Source organism: Elgaria multicarinata, chromosome 1 (genome assembly GCF_023053635.1).
Source record: "Elgaria multicarinata webbii isolate HBS135686 ecotype San Diego chromosome 1, rElgMul1.1.pri, whole genome shotgun sequence".
NCBI lineage: Eukaryota > Metazoa > Chordata > Lepidosauria > Squamata > Anguidae > Elgaria > Elgaria multicarinata.
Genome location: NC_086171.1, coordinates 53,434,181 through 53,460,758, shown reverse-complemented (window position 1 = coordinate 53,460,758; position 26,578 = coordinate 53,434,181). Strand labels below are relative to the sequence as shown.

The 26,578-nt window shown below is 40.9% G+C and overlaps 1 protein-coding gene across 5 annotated transcripts in view; it reads right to left on the bottom strand.

The window, feature by feature from the left end:
• Positions 1 to 26,578, bottom strand: part of ZNF385D (zinc finger protein 385D) — a 379,934-nt gene that overhangs the window by 148,699 nt on the left and 204,657 nt on the right. For all 5 annotated transcript variants that reach the window (XM_063128331.1, XM_063128341.1, XM_063128350.1 and 2 more), the window contains exon 2: positions 16,667 to 16,809. In XM_063128331.1, the coding sequence (XP_062984401.1) occupies positions 16,667 to 16,809 (143 nt within the window). The remainder of the gene's footprint in view (positions 1 to 16,666; positions 16,810 to 26,578) is intronic.

Here is a 26,578-nt window from a genome sequence, read left to right as displayed (position 1 = left end):
GCCTCCCAATTACAGACCTTTCTCCAACAAGGCTAGCCTAGCGGGAACATAGCTATCTTTTCAGCTCCAGCTCAATATTTTTCTCTTTCCCCAGGCAATTAGCTATACGTGATGAGCTTCACTGATCCCAGATCTGTTTTAGGCTTGGCTGACAGCTTAAAGTTATTTATAGTTTTTAGACCTATGTTTTTGTGTATGCTGCATGTTTTTATGGTTTAAAATTTTAATTGTTTTAAACTTATGTAAACTGCCCAGAGAACTTCAGCGATGGGGTGGAATAGAAATGTAAACAACAACAATGAGGTGCATGTATTCTTGAGATGCCAACTAATACATATTTGAAGCAAATCTCTGTTTCTGACTGTCTCTCTGTCTAGATGGTAAATGGACAGACAAATGAACCATGTTTTGACATGTGTATGTATGTGTGTGCCTGAGTGAGAATAAGGGTGAGAATGAGAGAAGTGGCAGGAACCAGTGAGTGGCAAGGGCCATTCTTCTAATATATGCCTACTTCTCATTGTTGTGACCAGTTGAAACCACCACATGAAAGTTGAGATCTGCCAGCGGCTGACAGAAATCTTGTGCGTTTGTTGCCAGTTCATCAGTACGAACAAGATGTGGTGAAGGGGCTAAAATAAAACTGTACATATGAACTAAATAAAATAAGACACTTTCTTCCAAATTGAGGTGGAAGGATGCTTCCTTCCATGTGACTGTGCGACTACCCTGAATCAGTCTACTACTGCTTTAAATGACTGAAGAAAAGGAAGCCATCATGGTTGGAATAAAGATGATCCCTCCTCAGAACTAGGGATAGGGGAGAAATTCTTTCAGTTCATTTATATTATGGTTTAATACTGTTGTTTTATACTTTGAATGTTTTTAATTTTTGTGAACTGCCCAGAGAGCTCCGGCTATTGGGCGGTATAGAAATGTAATAAATAAATAAATAAATTCTGCACTTTTGAACCAATGCATGAATTGAAATTTGATTATTCTTCGAAATTTGCATTTGTTCAAATTTTACAACCAAGTTCTCTAATCAAACAAACTGTACTAAAATATGTATATTTTGGAAAAGTGCACACAAATGCACACATATTCATAAAAATAATAATCAAGCATGCATAATATTAAGAAAATTGCTTGCAAAAATGTGAATATTAGGCAAAATATTGTATACCAAAATAGATGATCAGGAGGAATATGAAAATTATATGAATTTTAGCCCCAAACTACAATTTGGAGAAGTGTAATAAGGACAACTACATTCTGATCTGCACATTGTTTGGGAGATGTGAATTAGGTCACCTTTCCCCTCTACCCTCAAACGTGTATCAAATTAAATTCTTGAGCATCCCAAATCTGCAAAACCCATGGACATTTCTAAAGAGATTTTCTCCACTGTTTCCTGCTAACTGGGAGGGTCTTGAACAATGTGGATTCTCCCCCACTCCCTACACACCCACCCCACTACCTTCATGGTATGATGTTTGCAGTACTAAGTAACCTACGGCTACCTGACATTTTTATTTTGCTGCCTCTTGGTGTTTATAGTCAGCAAACAATTATTTATACATATTAAATTGTAACGCCTAAATAAGATTTGCTCCTTTTTAATAAACTGTGAATGTTTCTCATCAAAAACTACATTGTGGCTGTCCCCCCCAATTTTCACTCTTTCACCCTTTATGCCTCTGGTAATTAAGTCATTTCTTTAAGTGATTACTGTAGACTAATTGCTGCTTTTTAAGAACAGGTTAATAACTACCATCCATTTTTAACCTCAGATTTTAAGAGTGATGCTTATTATGCCATCCAGTAAAGATTTTACAGAATAAAATAACCATTGATCTTTTCCACCCAGGAACTATTAAAACAAAAGCTGTAAACTTCAGCTGATTAAAATATTACTTAAATGCTTTATTAAAATTTATTTTTAAGCATTTTCTCTCATCAAGACTTGACAAATCTGAAGAGCACTTCATTTAATTAACTCTGTGAGAATGTTTTGCATGCAAAATGAGTGCCCCAGGGACATTCAGTGCACAAAAAAGGATTGTGCTATTATTATTATATAGGAAGCTACAATTTACAGAGAGCTAGTTAATCTCACTTCCTATTGTGCCATGCCTTCTAGCACATATAGAAGGCAGAAAGAGATAACAAGAAAAACATTATGCATAAATCATAACTATCAATTCAATTCCCCTCCCCCCCATTAATTATCACCACAATTCTTCCTCAGGTCCAAGTCTAGACCCCATAGGATCCTCCAACCTATTTTCTTTTCTAGCCAAGGTTCTGAAGACCCTTAGTGCAAGTCTTCAACTGTTCCTCTGAGTGGGTGAATAATATTCATGTATGTTACTCCATCTTGTTGGAATAGTTTTGGGCATTGATCCTTGGATATAAACATAATGGCTGCATTTGGATAACACCCAATGGTGGGTGAAGAAGTCAACTCATAGCTGGTTTTTTTGTGGTTACTCTGACACAGCCCCCGCCCCTTTCCCTGCCATTCCTCCTCCCTCTGTCTTCCTGGTGCTATCCCAGCATCCTCTGCGAGTTGTGCCAGTTGTAGCAGAGCGGCTGACGTGGTTTTGGCCGCACTTACCCAGGAACTCTGTAGCCAGGCGAAAAGTCAACTCAACCCTACAAAACTCAACTGGCTCAGTTCAGACTACACAAAAACCAACAGTTGTGCAAGAAATCAACTCTGCAGCCAGTTGTGTTTCTCCAGGTTTTTTGTTGTTGTTGTTATTGTTGTTGTTGTTGTTTGAGGAAAAACTCAACCGTGGAGTGGTTTCTGCCTTACAGATGACACAAATAGCAACCTTTGACCAGTCAATTGACAGTTGACTACTAAAACCACCAGTGGTTATTGTGTTGTCCAAACTGAGCCAATGACAAATGTTCCCAGCTTCTGTCCTACCCTATGGTAAAAGGCTATTTCAGATGAATTACGGAGTCATAGAATACTTAAGTTGGAAGGAGCCAATAAGACCATCAATGCCAACCTCCTGCTCAATGCAGGAATCCATGTTAAAGCCTTCCTGACAGATGGCTGTCCAGCTGCCTCTTGAATCCCTCTAGTGTGGGAGAGCCCACTACTTCCTTCGGTAATTGGTTCCATTGTCATACTGCTCTAACGTTCAGGAGATTTTCTCTGATGTTCAGCTGGACTCTGTCTTCCTGTACTTGAGCCCATTATTCCCGTTTTGGGATGATCGACAAGAGATCCTAGCCCTCCTCTGTGTGGCCATAGCTAGACCTAAAGTTTATCCCTGGATCGTCCAGGGGTCAAACCTATACATCTAGGTGACACACAGGGGATCCAGTGCTCAGGCAGGGGCGAACCCTGGATGATCCCAGGATAAACCTTCGGTCTAGCTGTGGCCTGTGACAACCTTTCAAGTACTTGAAGGGTACTATCATGTCTCCCCTCAGGCTTCTCTTCTCAAAGCTAAACAGTTCTTTCAGTCTCTCCTCATAGGGCTTAGTTTCCAGACCCCTGATCATCCTCATTGCCCTCCTCTGAACACGCTCCAACTTGTCTGCATCCTTCTTGAAGTGTGGTGACCAGAACTGGACTCAAGATTAGGGGGGACCAGTACCTCATGCGATTTGGAAGCTATACTTCTATTTATGTAGCCCAAAACAGCATTTGCTTTTTTTGCAGCCACATCATACACATTCAGCTTGTGATCTACAACAATTCCAAGATCCTTCTCACTTGTAGTATTGCTGAGCCAAGTATCCCCCATCTTGTAACTGTGCATTTGGTTTCTTTTTCTTAGATGTAGAACGTGGCATTTATCCCTATTAAATTTCATTCAGTTGTTTTCAGCCCAGCACTCCAGCCTATCAAGATCACTTTGAAGTTTATTTCTGTCTCCCAGGGTATTAGCTATCCCACCCAATTTTGTGTCATCTGCAAATCTGATAAGCATTCCCTTTACCTCCTCATCCAAGTCATTAATAAAAAAGTTGAAGAACACTGGATCCAGGACTGAGCCATTGTACCCCACTTGTTACCTCCCCCCAGTTTGAAAAGGTATCATTGATAAGTACTCTTTGTTTCATCCAGCCCACTTTTAGCTAGTTTGCTAATCAGAATATCATGTTGCATTTTGTCAAAAGCTTTGCTGAAGTCAAGATATATTATATCCACGTCATTCCTGCAGTCCACAAGTACCTGATCAAAAAATGAGATCAGATTAATCTGGCAGGATTTGTTCTTGACAATCCATGTTGGCTTCTAGTACTCACTGCATTGTTTTCAAGGTGCTTATATATTGACTTCTTTATAATCTGCCCGAGGGATAGATGTCAGACTGACTCGTCTGTAGTTCATAGGTTCTTCCTTTTTGCCCTTCTTGAAGACAGGGACAACATTAGACCTCCTACAATTGTCCTGCATTTCACCCATCCTCCATAATTTGGCAAAGATAATAGACAGTAGTTCTGAGAGTTCTTCTGCCAGTTCCTTTATTACTCTACGATGCAGTTCATCAGGCCCTGGAGATTTGAATTCGTTCAAAGCATTTAGGTGTTCCTTGACCATTTGTTTATCAATCTCAAACTGCAATACTACCCCTTCAGCTTATACTTCATGTTTGCCAGGGTGTGGTGTGGGGTCATAGACCCACTTTTGGGAGAAGACTGAGCAAAGTAGGAATTGAGCACTTCTGCCTTTTCTTTGTCATCTGTTATAATTTTCCCATCCTCATTGAGTAGTTGAACCACAACTTCTTTCCTCTGTCTTTTACTGTGCACATACCTGAAGAAAGTTTTTTTGTAGCTTTTAGCATCCCTTGCTAACCTCAGCCCATTCTCAGCTTTTGCCATCCTAACACCATTCCTGCACTCCTGTCCGTACTCTTCTTTTGTAGCTTGGCCTTCCTTCCACTTCCTATATGTATCCTTTTCTGTTTTCAGGTCATCTCTAAGCTTTTTGTGAAGCCTCATTTGCTTCTTCTGTTGTCTTCTACCTTTTTTTCCTTGTTGCAATTGTTTGTAATTTTTTTAAAAAAACTTCTTGTTTTAGAAACTCCTACCCATCTTCTATTTCTTTTCGCATTAGGTTCACTTGCCATGGGTCCTTACTTATAATAGTTCTGAGTTTATTAAAAGTGGCTTTCCTAAAATCCAGAGTACACATATGTCTACACTCAGTTTTTGCGTCCTTTAAAATAAAAAACTCAAGTGTGATGTGGTCACTTTCTCCCAGGGTTCCCGTAACTGCCACTTTATCCACTAAGTCATCCCTATTGGTCAGTATCAAGTCAAGGATAGTTTATCCTCTAGTTCCTTCCTCCACTTTCTGTAGGAGAAAGTTATCAGTAACATATGTCAGGAATTTCTTGAAGGGGCCATGTTTGGCAGAATTTGTCTCCCAACAGATATCAGGGTAATTGAAGTCCCCCAAGCTGCTATGTTGGATGTAGATATGGCCAAAACGAAGTCAAGCCCTGAGCCATGATATCCATGAAAGATTTTTTGCCGAAACAGAACACTGTCCAAAAGGAAGTTATCCCATATACTCTCTTGCCATATTCATGATAAAACAAACCCCTTTTCATGAAGGTCAGCCATATTGATATAGATGGACCAATGATCTGACTCAATATAAAACAGCTTCCTGTATATATCAGCTTAGTAGCATCACCTTTGCCCAGAACTCAGAAAGAATTATGTACCATGTTGAGGTCTTAGATAATAAGTATTATAAGTTGGAGAGGGAGAATTGGTGGATTTAGGGTAGCATCCAATACATCTTCTGCACTCCTGCCATTTCTATTGCATTAGTGAGGCCCACAGTTTGCGCAACACGAACTAGCACTTCTGGCAATCAGCTCAGAAATGTTCATTTCCAGAACAGGTCAGGTAAGCAGAGCTCCCTTCTGAAATCTCCATTGACCTGCCCCATTCCAGAAATGGGTGTTTTGCTCATATCTGATCATGCAGGGTCTGCTAGCTTCCTGTTACACTAGCAGCTGGTCCCACTAGTGCATTAGACATTACCTTTAGTACCTGAAAATATGTGAATTCAACTTGAGGTAGAAGTTTGGCCCACTGTTATCCTGTTATCCTCCTCTACTTTTCTATTGTCTCTTGAGCTTTTCTTGAGCCTTTCCACGCCACTTCTAGCACCATATACGTAGACAGCCACTTGACAGAATATGAGCCAACAAGCATTTAAGTCTGGGGTAACCAACACATAGCCCGCAGGCTGAATGTAGCTCCCTGGCCTTGTCTTGCCCTCCCACTCCCACTGTCAGAGAACTGAATTTTCTGTAAAAAATAATAATTAGCAGTTACAAAATAAAAAAAAGTTTTTGTTGAAAACAAGGTGTGTACTTCATGCACATTTTGTTTTAAACCAAAACCAGCTACATTTTGGTGGCAAATTTGGCAGTACAATAGTAGAGGACACAGATGCAGCCTCTGGTGAAGTCCAGAGAAGCATTCCATATGTGTGCCACCACCCAACTATAGTGAAAAGATGAAACTGCGGCAAGTCCAGCCACACTGGTCTTTTTACTGAAATAGGCCAGAGTAGGTCAGACATGCCCACTAGCTACACTTTTGCCTTATTTCTGCACTGTCTTTTTCTCAGCCCACCCACAACGTTTCAGGAACTAGGTCATACATATAAAATAAATTGAGCATGCATAAGACCTAGGTGGTCCTAGGAAGGCTGTGGTGAGGCAGGGGAATTTAATTCTCCAGTTTACTTTTTTCAAGTGGATTTAGTGGTTTCAATCTGCAACCTGAATCTCTCTCTCTCTCTCTCTCTCTCTCTCTCTCTCTCTCTCTCTCTCTCTCTCTCTCTCTCTCACACACACACACACACACACACACACACACACACCCAAACCCTCACCCGCACCCACAGCCTAAACCATGATAAACCATTCCTCCTTTGCCAGAAATATCATCCACAATTTTGCAAAGAATGGGAAAACTATTTCTCTCTGGCCTAACGAACATAACAATAGGAAAGCAATGGCCATCTGATTCTCATGAGCTACTTTTCAAACCCTTCATCTTTGTTCAGCAATGAAAGAAAAGTACTTAGCCCAAAACATATCTATAAAACAGTTTTTCAAAAAAAAAACTTTTAGTTTTAATGTTATTGATTCATACAGTGAAGCTGCTGAATAAAACGTTTGAAATTACTGCATTTTGTTTTTCTAGCTTTCTTTCTTTCCTTTATTCTGAAAACTTTCATTAAATAAACCACAATTAGTAAAAGGCAACTAAGTAGGCTAATACTCTAATATAATTGTTGTAAACCACCCAGAGAGCTTCGGCTGTGGGGCGGTATATAAATGTAATTAAATAAATAAATAAATAATCCAACAGCGAATAAAGTTCTAACTATTTACAGCACTGGTAAAAGTGCCTATGAATGAGGCAACCTGATTTTCTCTGCTAATCAAAAAGAGAAAAAGGGGAGAGGAAAAACACACCTCCAGCCAATTCGCAGATATCTGTCCAGTTATCTGTTTCCCCTAAAAGGAATATTGGGGGTTATTGGGGGAGGCAGCAGGAGAAATATATCCAATCTGTCTAGGACCTCTGAAAAATTATAGTCATGGCACAAAGATCTTCACCTCATATAGGGTTTCTTTTTTTTCCCTTTCCAAGCAGCATTAACAATCATTGGCCATGATTTTCTATTACCACATACACCTATAAAAATGAAGTGTTGATTTACAGTAAATTGAAGTCATCATGCTGCATTTGGTCATGGCCATTCCCTCCTGGAAGCAGAACATCCTGACAGAATGTCATCACCATTCTACTTTGAAGGACACTATAATCTGCCGGGGGAAGGGAATAACAATTCATGCTTTGCTCTCCTTTTGGTTAATCTAGAAAATAAATAAACCTGCCTAAACCAGAACCTGGTATTAAACATTTTCCTTGCTGCTAACAATGGTTGAAAACTACCAGGTTTGTTTGCTGTCCTCCTCCAATCCTATCCATGGGGCAGGGAACAGATGCCGACAACTTTAGGTGGGTCCAGGGGCCATTTTTACACAAGGAATATTTGGCCATTCTGAAAACAAGCAAGATTTGGACACTTTAGGCTTCTGTAGTGGTTTGCTACAGTTTCATAAATTAGAATTTGAAGTTGACTTGGTTCAGCTAACTACAGTTTGTCTGGGTTTGGACAACACATCAAGCTGTGTGGTTTTATCCTGGTTGTGCTTTTTATATTGTATTTTGTATTTGTGTTTTTAGATTGTTGGTTGTTTTTATGCTCTTCATGATTTTAATTTTTGTGTACCGCCCAGAGAGCTTCGGCTATTGGGCGGTATAAAAATTTAATAAATAAATAAATAAAATACAGTTAATCCAAAATGGAAGTGAAAGTTTCCTTATGGAGGAGGAGGGGGGGAAGGGAGGAAAAGAGCCCAAAGATTGCTGTGGCTGTTTGTCATAGTACTAAACCAGGGACCTTCACTCCTTTTCACTCCTTTTCAAGCAGGAGCCACTTTGGCCCAGGCACCAAGGCCACTAGAGGGTTGTGAAGTGTACCACATTGCAGTTAATGATGTTGCTGCTTGCTTCTTGGGGTCATCTCTGTAAGGGTAAGGTGAGGGTTAACCGGACCTTGGGACTGGCATGTCTTTTAATTTGTGAATTTTATGGTTTCATAGGAAGAGAGATAAGAACCAGGCAGCTGTATGGGGGAGAAGACTGGAGCCGGGCCGATTGTAACTGTCTTGTCCTTGAGTAATTAACCATCCTGGGCGAGAGGTGTGAAGACACTCCACGCATCAAAGCTGAAGGGAGGGGGGAAGGAGTGAAAAAGACTGGTATAAAGTTATCCCCTGTGAAGGGAACAGGGGGTTGTCGGCTGAGTTCGGTCTGGGGTGACGTATGAAATTGTAGTTTTAGTTTTTAGCTTGCTTGCACTGGGTTCTCATATATATGCATGTTTTATTATATTTTACTCTGCTAATCCCATGTATTCCTACCCTTTTCCTAATAAATGGTCTTAAACCTCACGTTGTGAGCTGTGAGTATCTGGGCCTGGGGATCCGTGCTAAATCCAGTCAAGAAGCCAGCTAGTTGCTGGGCGCTCCTCCTTTACAATCTCTATCACAGGTAATTGGTGGATACCTCCCAAGTTCTCTTCTCCCCCTACTGCAGCCTCCAAACATTGCTGGCTGAGCTGGTCTCCTGGCTCACCATCCCCAAGGATTCCTCCGATAGCCCAGACCACAGAAGCCAGTCCACCACTGAAGAAAACAACAAGACTGAGGCCAGATCTACACAAAGCAGGATATGACATTTGAAAACAGTTTGAAAACTGTCTATGGAGCGTGTCCTGGGCACCAAGAGTTGTCACTACTGTTATAAACCATTTTAAAGCAGTAGGCTAGATCCTGCCTGAGTGCTGAGAGTGAACAGCTACTGCAGAGAAGGGAGGGGGAAGAGAGAGACAGAGGCTGTTTCTACAGCTGCATTTTTTCCAGGGATCATCCCAGGATCATCCCTGGGCATGCAGATGTCACACAGGGGATCCCGGGAGCAGGCAGGGACGATCTGTCCATTTTCCTGGGATAATTCTTAGGTGTAGAAAGGGACAGAGACAGAGATAGATACTTGAGATGATTGGAAGACACCAGTGGCCCTTGGGACTTTTGCTAAACTATGGTTTAGAATTATGTCCGAAACAGCCCTCCATGTCCTGCTAGTTGAATGTGATATTAAATTGGAAAGCAGCAGTTAAACATATATTTCAATTGATGTGTTTGATATGTGAAACTCTAACTGGTACAATTAAGAAAACATTTGCATTTTACATAGGTGTCTGATTTTTCAGGTAAACAGAATTGAATGTTAGCTATTAAAGTAGCTTGCAAATATACTTGGGAAACGTACCCCCCCCCCCGCCCCACATCATACATTTTCTTCTGCATTAGAATGAAAATTAGGAAATAAAATGTTGTCATCGCTGTTTTAAAAATCGTCCTACTCCAAAGCAGAATCAATAAAATGTTCAATCTTTTTACTAGATAAACTCTTATTGAACCCATGAACTTAAAACCTCTCTGGGGTTTTCACAGTAGCATGCTTTCAGCTTAAATGACGATGTTGTGAACATTACTTTCTATATATGACTTGGGGGTACACATACGCTACACAATTAAATACATAGTACCTACAATTGTTCTGCTAACCAGATTGCTAATTAGCATGCTTTTTTATATAATGCTTCATAAAGCTCTACTTAATGCAATCGGATGACACAATCACTAAAAGTTACCTCATTTGCTGCTATGAGAGGAATCTTATTGCACATATTATTCCTGCAGCCATTTTTGCTAGCCTTATGATTCTTCATTTGGTATCGGTTAATTTGGGGACAATGATGAAGACGGTGATCACAATTGCTCCAGTTTTCTAGCCCAAGCACCTGTCCTCCTATAATCACATTCACGATAGTAATAACAGAGCATCTATGCTCTAATTGTCACAGCAGAAGATGGTTTAAATGGAAGGAAGAAGGGAAGGAAGAGGAGGAGGAGCAGCAGCAGCAGCAGCAGCAGAAGAAGACAACCTCTTTCTACTATGAATGTTTATTTGCAGTATTGAAGCATCTGTAATTCTCTTTGCCCTCCGATTGTGGCAGAGGCCACACACAGGAAATCAGGAAATGAGGGATGGAAAGATATTCTCTTCGCTAGACTATTTGCCCCCAAAGTCCATCAGTTTACTTTTAAATACTTTTTAAATAACAGAGTTGTAACAAGTCACCCAGAATGTATACCCAGTACATGCAACTTCTTTAGCCCACTAGTGGTAGACTGAAGAACACTATAGTTTCAACTGAAAGTTGAATCAATCAAGTTCAATAAGTAAATGTTTGATTGGGGGTTATCTCTACTGGATGAGTGTAGTAGCAGGTTCTACTGAATGAGTAGGTGTACCCTGCATTGGCCAGTGACAGTAAAACATAACTCAAGAGAAGAGAAGAAATCTCATGTCAGCATAAATAGGGAGTTCGTATTTTGTTTGAAAGGGAGTGACAGGACTCTGAAGAGCCAAAAATAGTGAACATAGGGAAGGAAGAGGACAATACATTTTGGGTACTGTATATACCAGACATACCTATTACCACAGATTGGCCATGAAGAGCCAAATTAAACATGACACTAAATGCATCACTTGCTATACCATCATTATTTCTTAACAATTAATAGCAGCTCTCCCTATGTGTGTGTGTGTCTGTGTTGGAGGATATTGTTCTATTGCAGCACAGCATTTTTTTAACACTTTCTTCTCCCACTGTGGTCACAACAAAAAACACTCCTCTCTTGCAGCTATCAGTGGCCCTGGAACAGAAGCTTTCATTGGCATCAATGAGAGCTTTCCTCCCAGGCCACTAGCAGCTGTGGCAAGGTGATTTTCACTGAGACTGCAGTAGGAAAGAAAAGGGTTAAAGGTCCCCTTTACGCATCCCACAATCCTCATGAAGATCACCCTATGGCCTAATCTACACCAAGCAGGATATTGCACTATGAAAGCAGTATGAAAGCGGTATATAAAAGGCAGGAGCCACACCAAGCAGGATATAGTGGTATGAAAGCGGTATATGGTATGTGTCAATGGGCCCCAAAAGTTGTCAGTGCACTTCAATACCATAAAGCAGTAGTGTGGCTCCTGCCTTTTATATACTGCTTTCATACCACTTCCATAGTGCAATATCCTGCTTGGTATAGATTAGGTCTATGTGCCTACTATTAATTGCTTTTTTTTAAAAAAAATGCACAGCACCAAGTGATGCGTTTAATATTACACCTTATTTACCCCTAAGGTTCTCACTTATAATACATAATACAAACATATGCAGTGCAAATGGAGCACACTGTATCTCTTAGGAAGTGGCATTTATAACTAGTGATGGAATGGGTGACCATATACTTTTATGGGTATGTACTGAATTCACAAGTATGCTATTGTCTTTGCATACCTAGCAAACAGTTCAGACACACAAGAATACTGATTGTATGAAATCACATTTATATGATGACAGACACTACTTTTAGAAAACAAAGGGACTTAGTTAATTACAAATGCAGCATTTCTACATATTGTTTCTTTGATTTATCACTGGAGCTTATAGAACTGAAGAATGAGGGACTTGGACAAATTATTTCTTTGATTCATACTTGAAACTTACAATGAATTATTACATTTACTTTGGCATGCAGATCTGTTTAGGAAATACAAAGGACAGAAATATTACACAGGCAATTTTACATGCAAAAGCATTTTTTGAAGACAATGAACTCTCTTCAGACACATTAAAAGGTATGCCCCTGTCAAAATGTCCTGTTAAGTCAAATCTAACTTGTAGGATACCTTTCCCTAGGCTGATAATGTTCTAGTGAATTTGACATGTCCCCAAAGATTTGACAGGCTGAGAGGAACTTCTAGAAATACACTAGATTTTCTCAACCAATGAATGTGTTTACAGAATGCCATTAACCAACCCAGGCTTAAAAATACAGCGTAGCCTATGTTAAATACCGAATAGGTCAAAGAGACAAATGGAGCTCAAAGTGTGATAGGGGATGTCAGAAAACTGAGTCACAATCAAAGGTCACATTGCCAAGCATATTATGACTTTGGGATGTATGATGAAGATGGAAAGTCTGAGCCTCCATACAAAAAGTGATCAAATTTCAAAGCAGCAAATTTAGGTGGCTTGTTCTGTTGTCTCTGCTACAGAAATTAGGCATTAGGGTCGTTGTACAGAAGACAAAATAACTTCAGTTCTGTGGCCTCCCCTATTCTTCCCATCAAGGTTTGTAAGAAAACTCTGTTGCATAGGGCAGAACTATACATTATTGGAGTCAATGAAAATGGCATCTCGATGATGCGTCCTTTTCTCCCCCTTTGTAACACATAGCAACATCTCCATTATATGATGAAATCATGACATTGTTAATTTCCTTTCAGCAGCATCCTCTGATGTACAGGGGTGGGGTTGGACCACCACCACATATTGCTGTCGTGACACAAGGGGAATGATATAACAGGTTAATTGAAAGAAGGAGAGAATCTGACATGGAGGTGACACTTTGGGCAGCAGCCCCCAGTCTGCTGCAATGTGCAGTTCCAGTCTTAGGGTACAATCCTATTGGATCCACCCTTGATACTCAAAACACTCTGAACTCAGAGGCTTGTCCAAAGCAGAACGGGAGGCATGCATGCCTCCCGTTCTGCAATTTAGCTAGACGGGCATTTTCACCCATCTAGCTGATGCATCGAGGAGGGAAGGAGGTGGGGGAGGGCTGTGTAATGCATACCTTCCCTGCCCACAGTATAATGCATCCTCTCTCCACCCACTGGCATACCCCATTTCACTCCTCGCCAAGCTCATGTTTGTGCGCTCACAGAGGCAGCTGAGGCAGTTCTCTCTGATTCAGCAGCAAGGGGGCAGTGGGGGGGGGCAGGGAGCTTGCACTCCTGGGCCTGAAGTCGGAGAGCTGTCTCTAGCCTCTGATTCAGAAATCCGAAGTATCCTATGCCCCCGCACCCCAGGCCCTGTCTAGGGGCTGTAGGATTGCCCTCCAGATTTTCTTAACTCCTGAATTACTGCAGTGCATATTTTCCCATGTTAGATTATTGCTATTCTTCATTATAACAGTATTAAAATATTAGCATTTAACATAGGTTAGGAGTGGACAATCCTTATCTAGCCACCAATCATGCAAATAGTGCCATTCCCAATGCATTTTTAGCTTTTTTAAAAGAAAATTTACTGACACACAGGATGCTCCTTTCTGTACCTTTATAGTGTCTGCTTTCCTTCTAATCACAGTATTTGTTTCACATTTTTGAGTGCATAATAAGCATATGACTACTTTGGTAATAAAGCTAGAATTTAAAGAAGAAGGGAGAGCAAAATAGAGTCATGTAAAATATAAATTATAGAATTTTAGAGGTTAATCCTTGCCTTGCAAATTCAAAACCCCACACACAAAAATTGTGCTAACAAGTTAACACTATTGTGGAATCTCCCCTCCCCAAGTTTCCAGTGTTATGCAAAAAGTAGAAAACCAGCAGGGATGAAAATACCTAAAAGCTTTTATAATGTCAGAAGTAAAATAAATACACCTGTCTATTTACATCATTAAAATTGTCATATAGTTAATTGTGCTATTTGATTAAAACCAGGAAAAAGGCTGACAAAACTGTTTATGAAAGGAACATAACAGCTGTCCAATTCATGTACTCATGGCATAAAAAGCAGTTATAAATTAAGTACAAATATGTAAGAGCTTTGACAACATACACATTCAATTTTGCTTTATTATCAGTGCAGTCCCGTCCCTGATAGCAACCACCATCTGGTGGGCTATGGAATATCAACTAATAGCACAATCCTATTTATTTTTACTCAGAAGTATGACCCACTGATTTTATTTATTTATTTATTAATAGTTCAGTGGGGCTTACACCCAGGTAAGTGTGTATAGGGTCACAGCCTAGTGCCTCAGCTAGATGAGGGGGTAGTAGAGTGACAATCTCGTGATTTTATGATTGTGAGATCATTGTTGTGATCTACATGTGGCGCGCGACATCGCGGTCACCATTTTGAATTTATTTTTTAAATAAGAATGAGCGCACGAGCGCTAGTGTGAAAACTGTGAGAATTTTTTTTAAAAAAACACCTCCCCCTCCCCCCCTCGATTGGCACAGAGCTCCTGAGGAACTCTGTGCCCCATGCCCAGCTCCCGGCTCCTCACAGTTACTCGCAAGGAGCCAGGACAACCCGTGATGCCCGGCCACATGTTCCGTGGTCTCGGGATCAGCCTGGGACCATGGAAAAACCAGGGTAGAAGGGCAGGGCAAAATCCCGGGGAAATGGAGGGATCATCCCTCCCTGCTCCCGGGATGCCCTGTGCTTCATGTGGATGCACAGGGACGATCCTGGGGCAATCCCCAGGATATTGCCCCGTCTAGCTATGGCCTTGGTCTTCTTGTGCTACCAGATCCCCAAAACATGCTTGAGTCAAGCATCTAAACTGGCCTTGAACCACAGTTACGCCACAGTACAGGGTGTGCCCTCTGCCAATTGCTCATCAGTAGTACTTCATTTAAGAAGAAAACTGATGCGTTTTGCTTTAAAATTGTTGGATTCTATCCAGAGAAGCATTAACATAAAGACCTTCCCAGCACCTCCTCTGCTCAGCAGCGCCCCTAACATCTCCCTCTGCCCCAAATCTGCAATTGAGGAGCCCAGCAGAATTGCACTAATGAGGCATGGGGAGCTGTAGTGAGAAGGGGAAACTGGCCAAAATCAGATGGAGGCACCTTGCACAAGCAGAGATACAACAAACAGTGAGCACAAAAGCACTCACTAAAACTTTAATTTACATTTCCAGGCTACCAAGCGGCAAACAGAGATGGTTTATTAAAATGCATTTGAAAGCCTTTTCCTTGCAAAAAGGTGAGTCTCGGGTGTGTGTGTGTGTGTGTGTGTCATACAACCCCTTCCATGTGTGTAAAGAACATGTATGGCGGGGTTGTGGGGATCATGCAGGCTAGCCCCACCCCCTGCCACACACATGCCCAGCAGCTCCACAATCCACACCCCAGGTGTTCAAAATGCATTGGAAGGGGCTCCACACCTGAGCTAATGTATGCCCATAGAACTGCTCCATGCCAAGAGGGAGTCTGTCCCAATCAGGGGCCCTCCTCACACTGAGAAGCTCACACATCTGCATGTGTGTGCAGCCTCTTCCGATGTATTCTAAAAGCTCAGAGGGTGGGACATGGCAGAAGGGTGTGGTGGGAGCTATCCTTCCTGTGCCCCACCTGTCAAATGCTCTGACCAGAGAGGCTCACCTGGCACCTACATTGTCATCTTTCCAGCACCAGGTGAAGACCTTTTCATTTTTTTCAGGCATCTGAAAGACTGTTTCAGTGCTTTGAGATCCTTGCACTGTTTTATGCCTGCTGTTGGGTTTTAACTTTCTGATTATCTGCTGCATTGTTTTCCTCCTTGCTTCTGGTTTGATCTTGGCTTTATCTTGTGCAGTGTTATTGCCACTGTTTTATTATCTTGCATTTTATATGCCTTTAATTTATCTGTGCGCTGCTGTTGGGTGGCTTAAAAATGTAGGAGAGAAATTAAGAAACAAAAAATGCTTGGGGGACTGAGTGAAAATACACACACCCCACTCTTCTGGTGTCCACAGAGGGCTTTTTTTTGGAAATAAAAAAAGTTTGCATGCAATCACTCTGAGATCAATCCACCCATGTCAATTATGTTAGTAAAAATAATTTAAATACTTATTTTGAGCAATGACTTAGAACTCACGAAAAAACATTGCTAAATATTAATTTATATTTAACTTCTTGAAAATAATGGTATGGACATGTTCTTTCATTAGTCCTGATCATTTCAATTACTAATCTGACATATGAAAATTAGAAGTAAATTACTATTCTGGTATGGGTATGTCTTCTTGCAGATTTTTTTTGGGATTTTCTCCCAGCATTTGAACTCCCACTGTTGTGCGTGTGCATGTGTGCATGTGCATGCAATTTGTATGCAATGATGCTTTGTCTCTCCCAATGAACAATTGATGGCAATTAGTTCACCGTTCTGTGTAGTACTTACTGCATTGAAGTTGGGGAAGAGGTTGACGGCTGCTGCAGTGTCCAGGGGGAATGGAAGAAAAGGTTTGAGATCCAGCGAAGTCTGCAAGGGTGCGGCTGGAGGACGTACCAGGGCTGGAAGAGCAGGGCTCTGGCATGTACCTCCTATATAAAGAAAAAGAAGGCACTTGTGAAATCATTTATAGTGGCAGGGGTTGGCCCAAGACATTTGCTGCCTGAAACAGAGCTACAAATAGTGCCTCTTCCTTCCTCACATGCAGACTCAGCTCCCGTTCCAACATCAAGGCACATCGTAGCCGAGGCTGGTCAGGGCACCTCAGGGACATCCCACAAGCACCTCTCCCACCCCCCACCTCCCAGCAAGAAGAAATTAATAAGAATGACTTAGACTAACTATCTGTTGCCCTTTTGTGTCATCTAACACCAGCTACCTGAGGCAGTTGTCTTGTTCTGGTTAATGATAGGAATGCCTTACGTTGTAGATTTTTAACCTTGGGCATGGCTAGATGGGGTGATATCCCGGGGATTGTCCTGGGATCGTCCCTGTGCATCCACACTACGCACAGGGGATCCCAAGAACAGCGAGGGATGATTCCTCCTTTTCCACAGGATATGGCCCTACCCTTCCATCCTGTTTTTTCCCACAGTCTTGGGATGATCCCGAGACTGCGGGATGTGTGGCCTGCAGTCGCAGCTTTGTCCCGGCTCCTCACAAGTAAATGCGAGGAGCCGGGCATGGGGCACGGAGCTCTGCAAGCACTCCTTGCCCATTGGGGGTGGGGAGGAGCAGGGTCAGGGCTTCTTTTTTAAAAAACTAACCATTGTGCTGGAGTGCTTTAAAAAAAATGGTGGCCGCGACATCCTCTTCTTCCTGGAACATCGCGCGCCACATGCAGACAAGGAGGACGATCTTGTGATCATAAAATCGCGAGATCATACCTTCCACCCCCTCATCTAGACATGTTCCCAGTCCCATTCTAGTTTGGAAAACAAGCATATAGACAAGCCAGTGAGGAACCTCAACCACCAATCACATTAGCTTGGCAGCTTAGCAGGAAACATTCCCCCACATCAGGTCTTCAACTATGCAAATTTCAGTCACCCCTAAAGTAAGGGTCATGGTTCCATATGGGGACAAGGGCAGTTTCAGAGCTGCCAAGAACATGTGGTGTGTGTTTTTGTATTTCTTCCAGCCATTTCCCCCCAGAATCCTCTGAAGTGATGATGTTGTACTTGAGAATTCTGGGAGAAACAAAGAAGTGATGGCCATTGAAAGGAACTCCATCACCTCAGGCAGTAGAGCTATTTTAAAAAAAGAAGAAGCAAAAAAGCACTATTACTGCCATTGCAACTAATAAGTTCCTCTTAACTTTTTAAACACTGCTTACCCCTGAAACTGCCCCAATTTGGGGGTGGGGGTGGCAAAGTCCCACCAAGATTTGGTCTGAAAATTCTTTTCAGAACTTTTCAGCACAAGACTCACTTCAGGTAGCATCTGGCACTATCCTAAGCATGCCTGAAAGCAAAACTAATATGAAAATTCAACCTGAGGTGCCTCTTAGGCAGATCAGAGGACTATCCCTGCCCACCCCCAACATGTTTTCAGTGAAGGCAGTCCATTATGTTAGGAATGGAAAGAAAGAAAGAAAGTTCTCTTCAATTTATCCCATGTAATAAAAAGCCATTTCTGTCTGTTACTTTAAAAGATTTTTTTCTTTGCTCTTAATAAATGAACATACGTATTTATCCAAAGTACTCACAGGGCTTTACAATTAACTTCAAAGGCTAATCTTACCAAGCAGCCTGAAAAGCTGAATAAGAACCTCCTCTAAAGTAGCTGTTTTAAAAGAAACACCAGGCAAGGCCATTCTCTGAAATTCTGGCCAGAATCGTTCTTCAGAACAATTGGCAAAGCCTGTAAGCTATTGTCACAATTTCGGGACTTGCCTTGCCTTGAAGAGTAGCAAGCTCTCCTTTCTGCTGCTAGGGAGCAGTTCTCTGGGAACCATATGGAAATGAAGCAATTCCTTTGCATACTGATAAGCAGGCACCTGTTTAACATGGACCACAATTTTGTTTGTTGTTTGCTCCCTGTCACAGACCACAACATATCCCGTTGTCTGGAAGCTGGGAGTATTCAAGTCCTATCTCTGCTTACAATAGCTCCTGTAGTTTTGGTACACTTCCAAAACATCAACTCAATGCTAATTAAGATCCTTTGAATCCTAGGAAATTCTTAAAATATGCCTGTATTCTTTTAATCTGACAGGCATGCAGCAGACTGAAAAAGATGCTGGTCAGAGTCCAATTTTAAAAAACAAAAAACCCACAATGCTCCCACAAACAAAATGCAATTGGGATTTATTTTTCATCCTCCCACTGCAAATTCTCCATTGAAAAAGAAAGAATGACTGAAAGGTCAGAAAATGGATACCTTTACATATAGGCGAGACATTCTTTTTCATTTCAATTCTTATAAAGAGTGGTTGGATGGTTCACTTGCAATACGTTAAAATGCAGCCAGAAAAGCTCTTAACCGGATCTGCATTTTAATACTTTTAATTGAAGGCTCACCCTACATGATAGAATTACTATATCAAATTATCAGATTTTGGTTGGAAATCAGCTGGCAACCCAATTATGTGACAACACTTCCTTACTATCTTTTCGATCGCTCTCTAGAACACCTGACAAAAACTGTAGTGAAAAGGAAGCATCAGTCTTATAAATCAAGTGTATCAATTTATGGCTCATATTTATTTCACACTGTACACTGACTTCCTCGGAATCTCTTGTGATTTACGGCACTTGTGAAAGTGGAAATTGAATCCGACCTTTAGAAAAGGGCCATTATGGGAGGAGAGACAATAAAAGAATAATACAAGAAGTCAACGCTCATCTTAGGCAACCAGACAGTCATTTATCAGCTGCTTAAATATTGGCTAAATCGACCTGGGGGAGTCAGGAGCATTTAAGGTACTGCTGTGAGCAGCAAGAAACTTGGCTAGACAGACTGCTTCTTTGATCCAGTACTTCACTACAGTAATTGAAGAGAACATTTTAAATAAGAACAAGTAGGACCTGCAACAAAAGGTTGCAAGGTGGAATGCTTCTGGTCACTGTTCAGCCAGTCAACCATGCCCTCCTCCATGATACTCCATTTCATTCCTCAACGCACTTGGTTTTCCATTCTCCCCAATGAGAACAGTTAGCATTCAATGGCCACTGAGCACATTCAATCTGCATTAGGTGGTTGGAAGGTGTGGTGTTCCAAAGTATTTTCATACTCTTGGAAACATCAGGTTCCCTCGAGTCTTCTTATATGTCCCTCTTGTGCCATGAGTGGTGAAATTCTTGCTACACAATAGGGCTGTTTGGATTTTGTAAATTTGTTCCATATATGTTTTGCAGATTGTCAGGTTTGTTTCGCTCCATCATCCACTCATTGACAGAATTGGATTTTTTGTAGGAACATATTGTTCCTGTTTGCAAATGTGCATTTTCTCAACTGTGCCCTTGAACAAATGCACATTTGCATAAACGTGCACTTGTACATTACTGCAAATGAGCATTTGTGCAAATCCCTCCCAAAAAAGAATAGAAATCCAAACTCATTTAAATCCATGGAGGATATCTCCAACATCCCTACTATAAAATCATCATCACGCATGCCTGAACATCGGAAATAGAGGGAATGATGCTATGAATGACTCTAATAAATGACAGAGATTTGGATATAAGTTCTAAAGTTCTATTTCAAAATCCAGAAACAGAGAAGGGTCTTCAGTCATGAAGGCTGATGTAAAGGCTGATTGTAATATAAGTTTATTACATTTGTTGTTTTAAACTCTTGCCCTGAGCCAGCAATCATTGGATGAACAGTGAGGACCTTGCGAGTTCCTAGGCAGATCAGGCAAGCTTTTTATAAATCCACAGGGTTCTCAACAAGACGTTCCAAAACACTTTGACCATTTTTAGAAATCTGTGATAACTTTTGCATCCAGTAGGCCAAAGCCATCTGACATTGCGGTTATGTATTCTAGGTTATGTATACAAGCCTATCCAACAACTACCTATTCAATGAAAAGAACAGCATGCTCTTATCGGAACCACCATTTACATAATATAGGCAACTTCAAGTTGAAATTTCCACAGAAACCAAGGTGTTTGCTTGGCTGTTTTCTTTAAGAAACCAAAGAAGAAACCTCAAAGAAGTTGCTGGCATGATGGAAATCCAGTTTGGACCGCTAATATTTTGGAGCTCAATTAATGACAAACAGTTGCTGGTACAACTCAGCTACGTGTCTTTTTATTTATTGAAGCCCAGCCTGAAAGTAATGTGTTACATCAGTCTGGCTCATGATCCTATTGACAATGCCCTTGTCTTTGAGTAATTCTTCTTCACAAATCTATTTTGGAATATCATGAACTTAACATTTACATGCCCAGTAATAGCACAGATATTTAAAGCTCCCAAATCTTGCCTGTCCTAAAGACATACTTCACAGCTCTTCTCCCAGGGAAGAACATCATGTAGGAAGAACTGAATGCATGCAAGCATGCATGATCAACATTCCAGCAAATCTTCTCTGTGAAATAGGCTAAGTGTTTTCTCACTCAGTCAATTAATCTAACTTCAAATCTATCTCCAATCTTACTTCCATTTTTTTTAAAAAAAGCTGACATTGGGCTGCCATCTTTCCCTTCTATAATTTCACAGCTTAGCCTAAACATTAATTTATGATAAGAACATAAGAAGAGCCATGCTGGATCAGACCAGCTGGATCAGACCAGCAACTAGTCCAGTGTTCTGTTTACACAGTGGTCAACCAGCTGCCGACCAGGAACCCACAAGCGGAAAGCCACAACTGACCCATGCTCCCAGCAACTGGTGTACATGGCCTTACTGCCTCTGATACTGGTGGTAGCACAGAGGCATCAGGACTAGTAGCCATTGATAGCTTTCTCTTCCAGGAATTTGTCTAACCCCCTTTTAAAGCCATCCAAATTGGTGGCCATCATTACATCATCTTGTAATAGTGAATTCCATAGTTTAACTATGTGCTGGGTGATTTGTATTGCAGCAGGCCACAATGACCCAGACTGGCCTGCCCATTTCCCAGAGGGGAGTTGGGGAACCTCAATGATGTCAATGATGTCACAATAAGCTGTTTATTCCCCAGCCATCATTTTACTTTCAGTTTCCCAAGGGGAATGAAATCTATACATATGCTGTTTTTTAAAAACGCTTACTTACTTTATAGCACCAGCATTGGAACATTAATTCCAAATTATATTTAAAAAATAAAAAATGAAGAGAGCCATACGATGACATATGTGAAGTGTGTGTGTGTATTGGCATTTACATCACAGGCACTACTCAATAGATCATATACCAATTGCACAACTGTATTCCCCACCATAATCAAAATAGGAAAGATTTCTCCTGCTGGGAGAAGAATGCCATTTTCTTGTCAATTCAAAATTGCAGTTTCATTGCCTGGAAAACATAAAATCATTAAGCACTAGCTAAAGAATATTGCCCCTTCTTTCACGACATAGGAACCAAAGTGCTCTTTTAATTGTTTGGAAAGCCCACCATGTACAAGCCTTGCTGCAGAATGTGCAAACTGTTTTGTGCTGCACAGTCAGAAGCATCTCCCATTCTGTCCAATAGTATTACCCTCAAGAAACTGTGCACAGGGTTTCTCCATTCATATGTATCTCTTTAAAAAGCAGAGTGGCTTTAAGCAAAATATTTTTTCCTTCATTGCAGTAGAGACTTGATAACACTGAGGGTGCCCTGTAATCTCCAATGATTCCTTCGTGTCTGTTTGATGCTACATCAGGGAAATGAGATCTACTGTTCCAGACAACTTTCTGACTATGGAATTAGCTATACCTTACTAGAAAAGAAAAACGTTTAAGCATGCCAATGAACACAAAGGAGCACAAGATATTTGCACAGCCTTGACAACTTGAGGCTCCTAAACCATTCATGACATGAATAGATTATAAAAACCTAAGACAAGTTGGCAGGATTTGTTTTTCACTTTTATATAATGGGATTTCATCCTAAGTAAAATATGCATTAGTATAAAAATTAACAAACATATAGATTGGATCTTAGCTAGACCAGGCTATATCCCGGGGTGATACCTGTGATCGTCCCTGTGCGTCCACATGATGCACTGGGGATCCCAGGATCAGAGCGGGATCATCCCTCTCTTGCCCTGAGATACAGCCCTACCCTTTGGCCCCACTTTTTCTGCGGTCCCGAGACCGTGGAGCATGTGGCCCATTTCCGCGAGATTACTCACACGGAGCCGGGAGCTGCGCCCATTGGGAGTAGGGTGGGGGGAGTTGTTGAACTGTATTGCTTATGTATGTGTGATATATTTGCTATTCATAATCACATCCTTTCACTCGCTTCTAATGGATAATACTTTATTCTGCATCTATTTCAAAGAGTTCTGAACGGGTTGACTTATCATTGTTTATGGTTGTTCATCAATACACCAGTCTTACAAAAGCTGTTATAGATTTATTTTTTATTTATTTTTGGGAGACATAAGTGACTGCAGATGCCATTTTCTGGTATGTGTGACCTAGATAAGAACATGAATTTGCTTCTTGGGAATCTATTGATCCTATCATAGTGAATGTACCTATTTCTAAACTCTTTTCTGTCAATTGCAGTATCTCTCTCCAGATGCAGATATTTTATCAGAATGCCTCTTTCAAATCGACTTTCCATTCCATATTTTGGAACCTCAAGTACTTTGGGCCTTCAAACTATAGGATTTTTAGTAGAGCTCATATGATCCTTTTGAAATGTTACTATCACTAATCACTAAAAAGTGTTTCATTTCTATAGAAGTGCAAGGTTGCTAACACTTGATCCCACAGATGCCCCCAAAACAGATTTAGTTGCTAACAGAAGGTCACCTGTTCTACAATAATGAAACCAATAACTTTTCAGAGGAGAATTAACTAATACATTCAATAGCCGCCTTTCCCAAAGTGGTGTGCTCCAAATGTATTGTACTACATGCCCCAGCATCCCCAGCCAAGGAGGCTGGGAGTCATAGCCCAACCCATCTGGAGGGCATTGGGCTGCACATTACTCTGCAGATGACAAGGCAATGTGGGATGCTACTATGGTGGAAGTATTAACTACTTTTGAATGTCCGAATGGCGGCTGATGACTTCTCTAAAAAGGACCCCTTTACATTCTTACCAACTCACAGTGGCTTTATACATTACAAAGTGGAGAAGCATGTGAAGGGTTCACTTTTGCTTCTCTTTTCCCTGCTTCTACCATCATATGGTAGCAGTGAAGCTGCCAAAGGAAAGGTCTATGAGTTCCAGATACTTTTGAGAGCTCAAAGCTTTCAGTGCAATATCCCTTCTTTCCACTTTACAGCGGAAGTGGGGAAAGGGGAAATATGAATCCTTTACAATTCCTTTTCCCACACTTTTTTTGAATGTGTGACTTGGCTCTCAGAGAAGGAGCTGGCCTTTGTCTGTGTGCACATTAATACGTTAATACTGGTAGATGAGAAAACTTGGCTTTGAACCAGTTATGAGCCTCCAGCATGTGCAACGATGTCCTACTTAATGTTCATCACTCTGACCCTGCTCCTTATTCACCACCCCCACAACGTGGTTCTTCCAAGAATAGCTTCCGTGCTCCTGCTTTCTCTTGCAGCTCTTTCTCTTCCCCTCCTTATTGTTTTATTATGGTTTTATTAGAATGTAAGCCTATGCGGCAAGGTCTTGCTATTTACTGTTTTACTCTGTACAGCACCATGTACATTGATGGTGCTATATAAATAAATAAATAAATAAATAAATAAATAATAATAATAGACTCTCTGAGGTAATGAGACTGTTCCAGACACTGAAAAGAAAGTAAACAGGGGGGAATTCCACATTGTTTTATAATGCCCACCTCTACAATACATCTTTGTGCAATAAATATCTTCCTTCAATATTAACATCTTCTCCCAAGTTGCAGAACAGTTGCATTTTTGCAGAAGCAAAACATCAATATTCTACTAAATTTCTAGCGTCTGCTCTTTAGCTCCCAATTTTGTGCTGGTCTGCCCATTTCTTCCCATATCCTTGCATCTTTAGGATACTGCTAGCAACCACAGACCAGGGCCGGATCTACACTACTGCTTTAAAGCGCTTTATAACAGTTATAAAGCGCTTTAACTGCTTTAAAGCGCTATAAAACTGTTATAAAGCGCTTTAAAGCAATAGTGTAGATCCGGCCCAGGGCTGTTCAAGGGTAAGCATGATTGTGCACTGCCAAGGACCCACACCCCAGCAGGAAGCCATTGACAATAAAACCCTGGACTTGATCCTCCTCTTCACCACTGAAATCTGTCTGTTCACCTGCCACTCACTCTGGCCCAGCCACTGGTGATGGCAAGAAGGAAGAGGAGCAGATGGCACACTGCCTACTTGCTTACTGTCTCTGCCTGTCAAGCAAGGAAATGGAAGCAATGATCAGAAAAAGGAGGAGCATGAGTGACTGCTGACAATGGTGGTGAGAAGGTAGAATCACTGAAGGAGGAGGCCCATTCAGAGTGTCTTGCCAAGGGCCCTCAAAAACCTGCCACAGCACCATTTTTAGGATGAAGCTGAAAATCCAGCACTTTAAAATGGAACGGGGCCCTTTCTGTACCATGTGCCTTTCTCCCCATGCAGCTATTTATTTATTTATTTATTACATTTCTATACCGCCCAATAGCCGAAGCTCTCTGGGCGGTTCACAAAAATTAAAATCATAGTAAAACAATCAACAAGTTAAAAGCACAGATACACAATACAATATAAAAAGCACAACCAGAATGCTAGGTTATATCCCAGCAGCAAAACTACCCACCCTTCAGTACACATAATTCCAATGTATAAAGGGGGACTTAAAATCTTGTTTCACTGTGTTGATTAATGGTACTAAGGGAAAAAAATAATTGGGGCACATATATATTGATCATGTGGAAAAGCTATTATTTCCTGACATCCAGCTGCAAGTGAATGTATTTCACACTTGAGAGAAGGAGCAAGAGTTTACCACCCCCTCACACACACACACAGTATGGAAATCAAGCAAAACACTTCAGAATCAAAAAGTATGAAATAGAAACAACCAAGTTCAACCAAGTTCTTTTTGTTAAACTGAAAATATCTGAAATTGCTAACTTGCCATGGACGTTGCCATCACTGAATATAAATGATTGTTTTTGACAAGTCTGAACAAATTTGATTCACTTTTTTTAAAAAAATACATATAATAAATAATGATGGACAGGCAGGGAAGATACTAGCTTTCCAGCTTTGTTTCTTAACAGTATTTTTATTTCCAAAGAATGTCGAAAATGGAAAATGAAAAAGTATATGAACGCCACTCTGAAAAGAGCTGGCAATTCCAAAAGACATGAATTGTAAATCTACATTTTTAAAATACTGGAGTCTAGGATTTGCCAAGACATCAGCTGTTAAGTTCCATTCTATTATATATTTTTAATATTCTATTAAGGACAACTCCTATATTACTTCCACTTTGTATATGTCTTATGATACAAGACTTCTAGTTTATTCCGCTCATGTGCACTTTCCCATTGGTTTCTGGTGTTTTACTAAATTCTCATCTTCACTATGAAACCTACATGCATGTAACTTCTAACCAGGTTATTATACCTTCATGCCCTGTGCTGCATTGTTAATGTGGAATTGAAGTAAACATCAATGTACATCTTAAGGCCAATTCACATAAGCATTTTCAGTGGGGACATTGAGAATGAATTCAGCTTGAGTTCTGGGAGCTTGATAAGTGAAGGAAACCTAATAATCCATCTTGGCAAAGAATATTTTAAAAACAGAAGAGAAAACCTCAAATAAT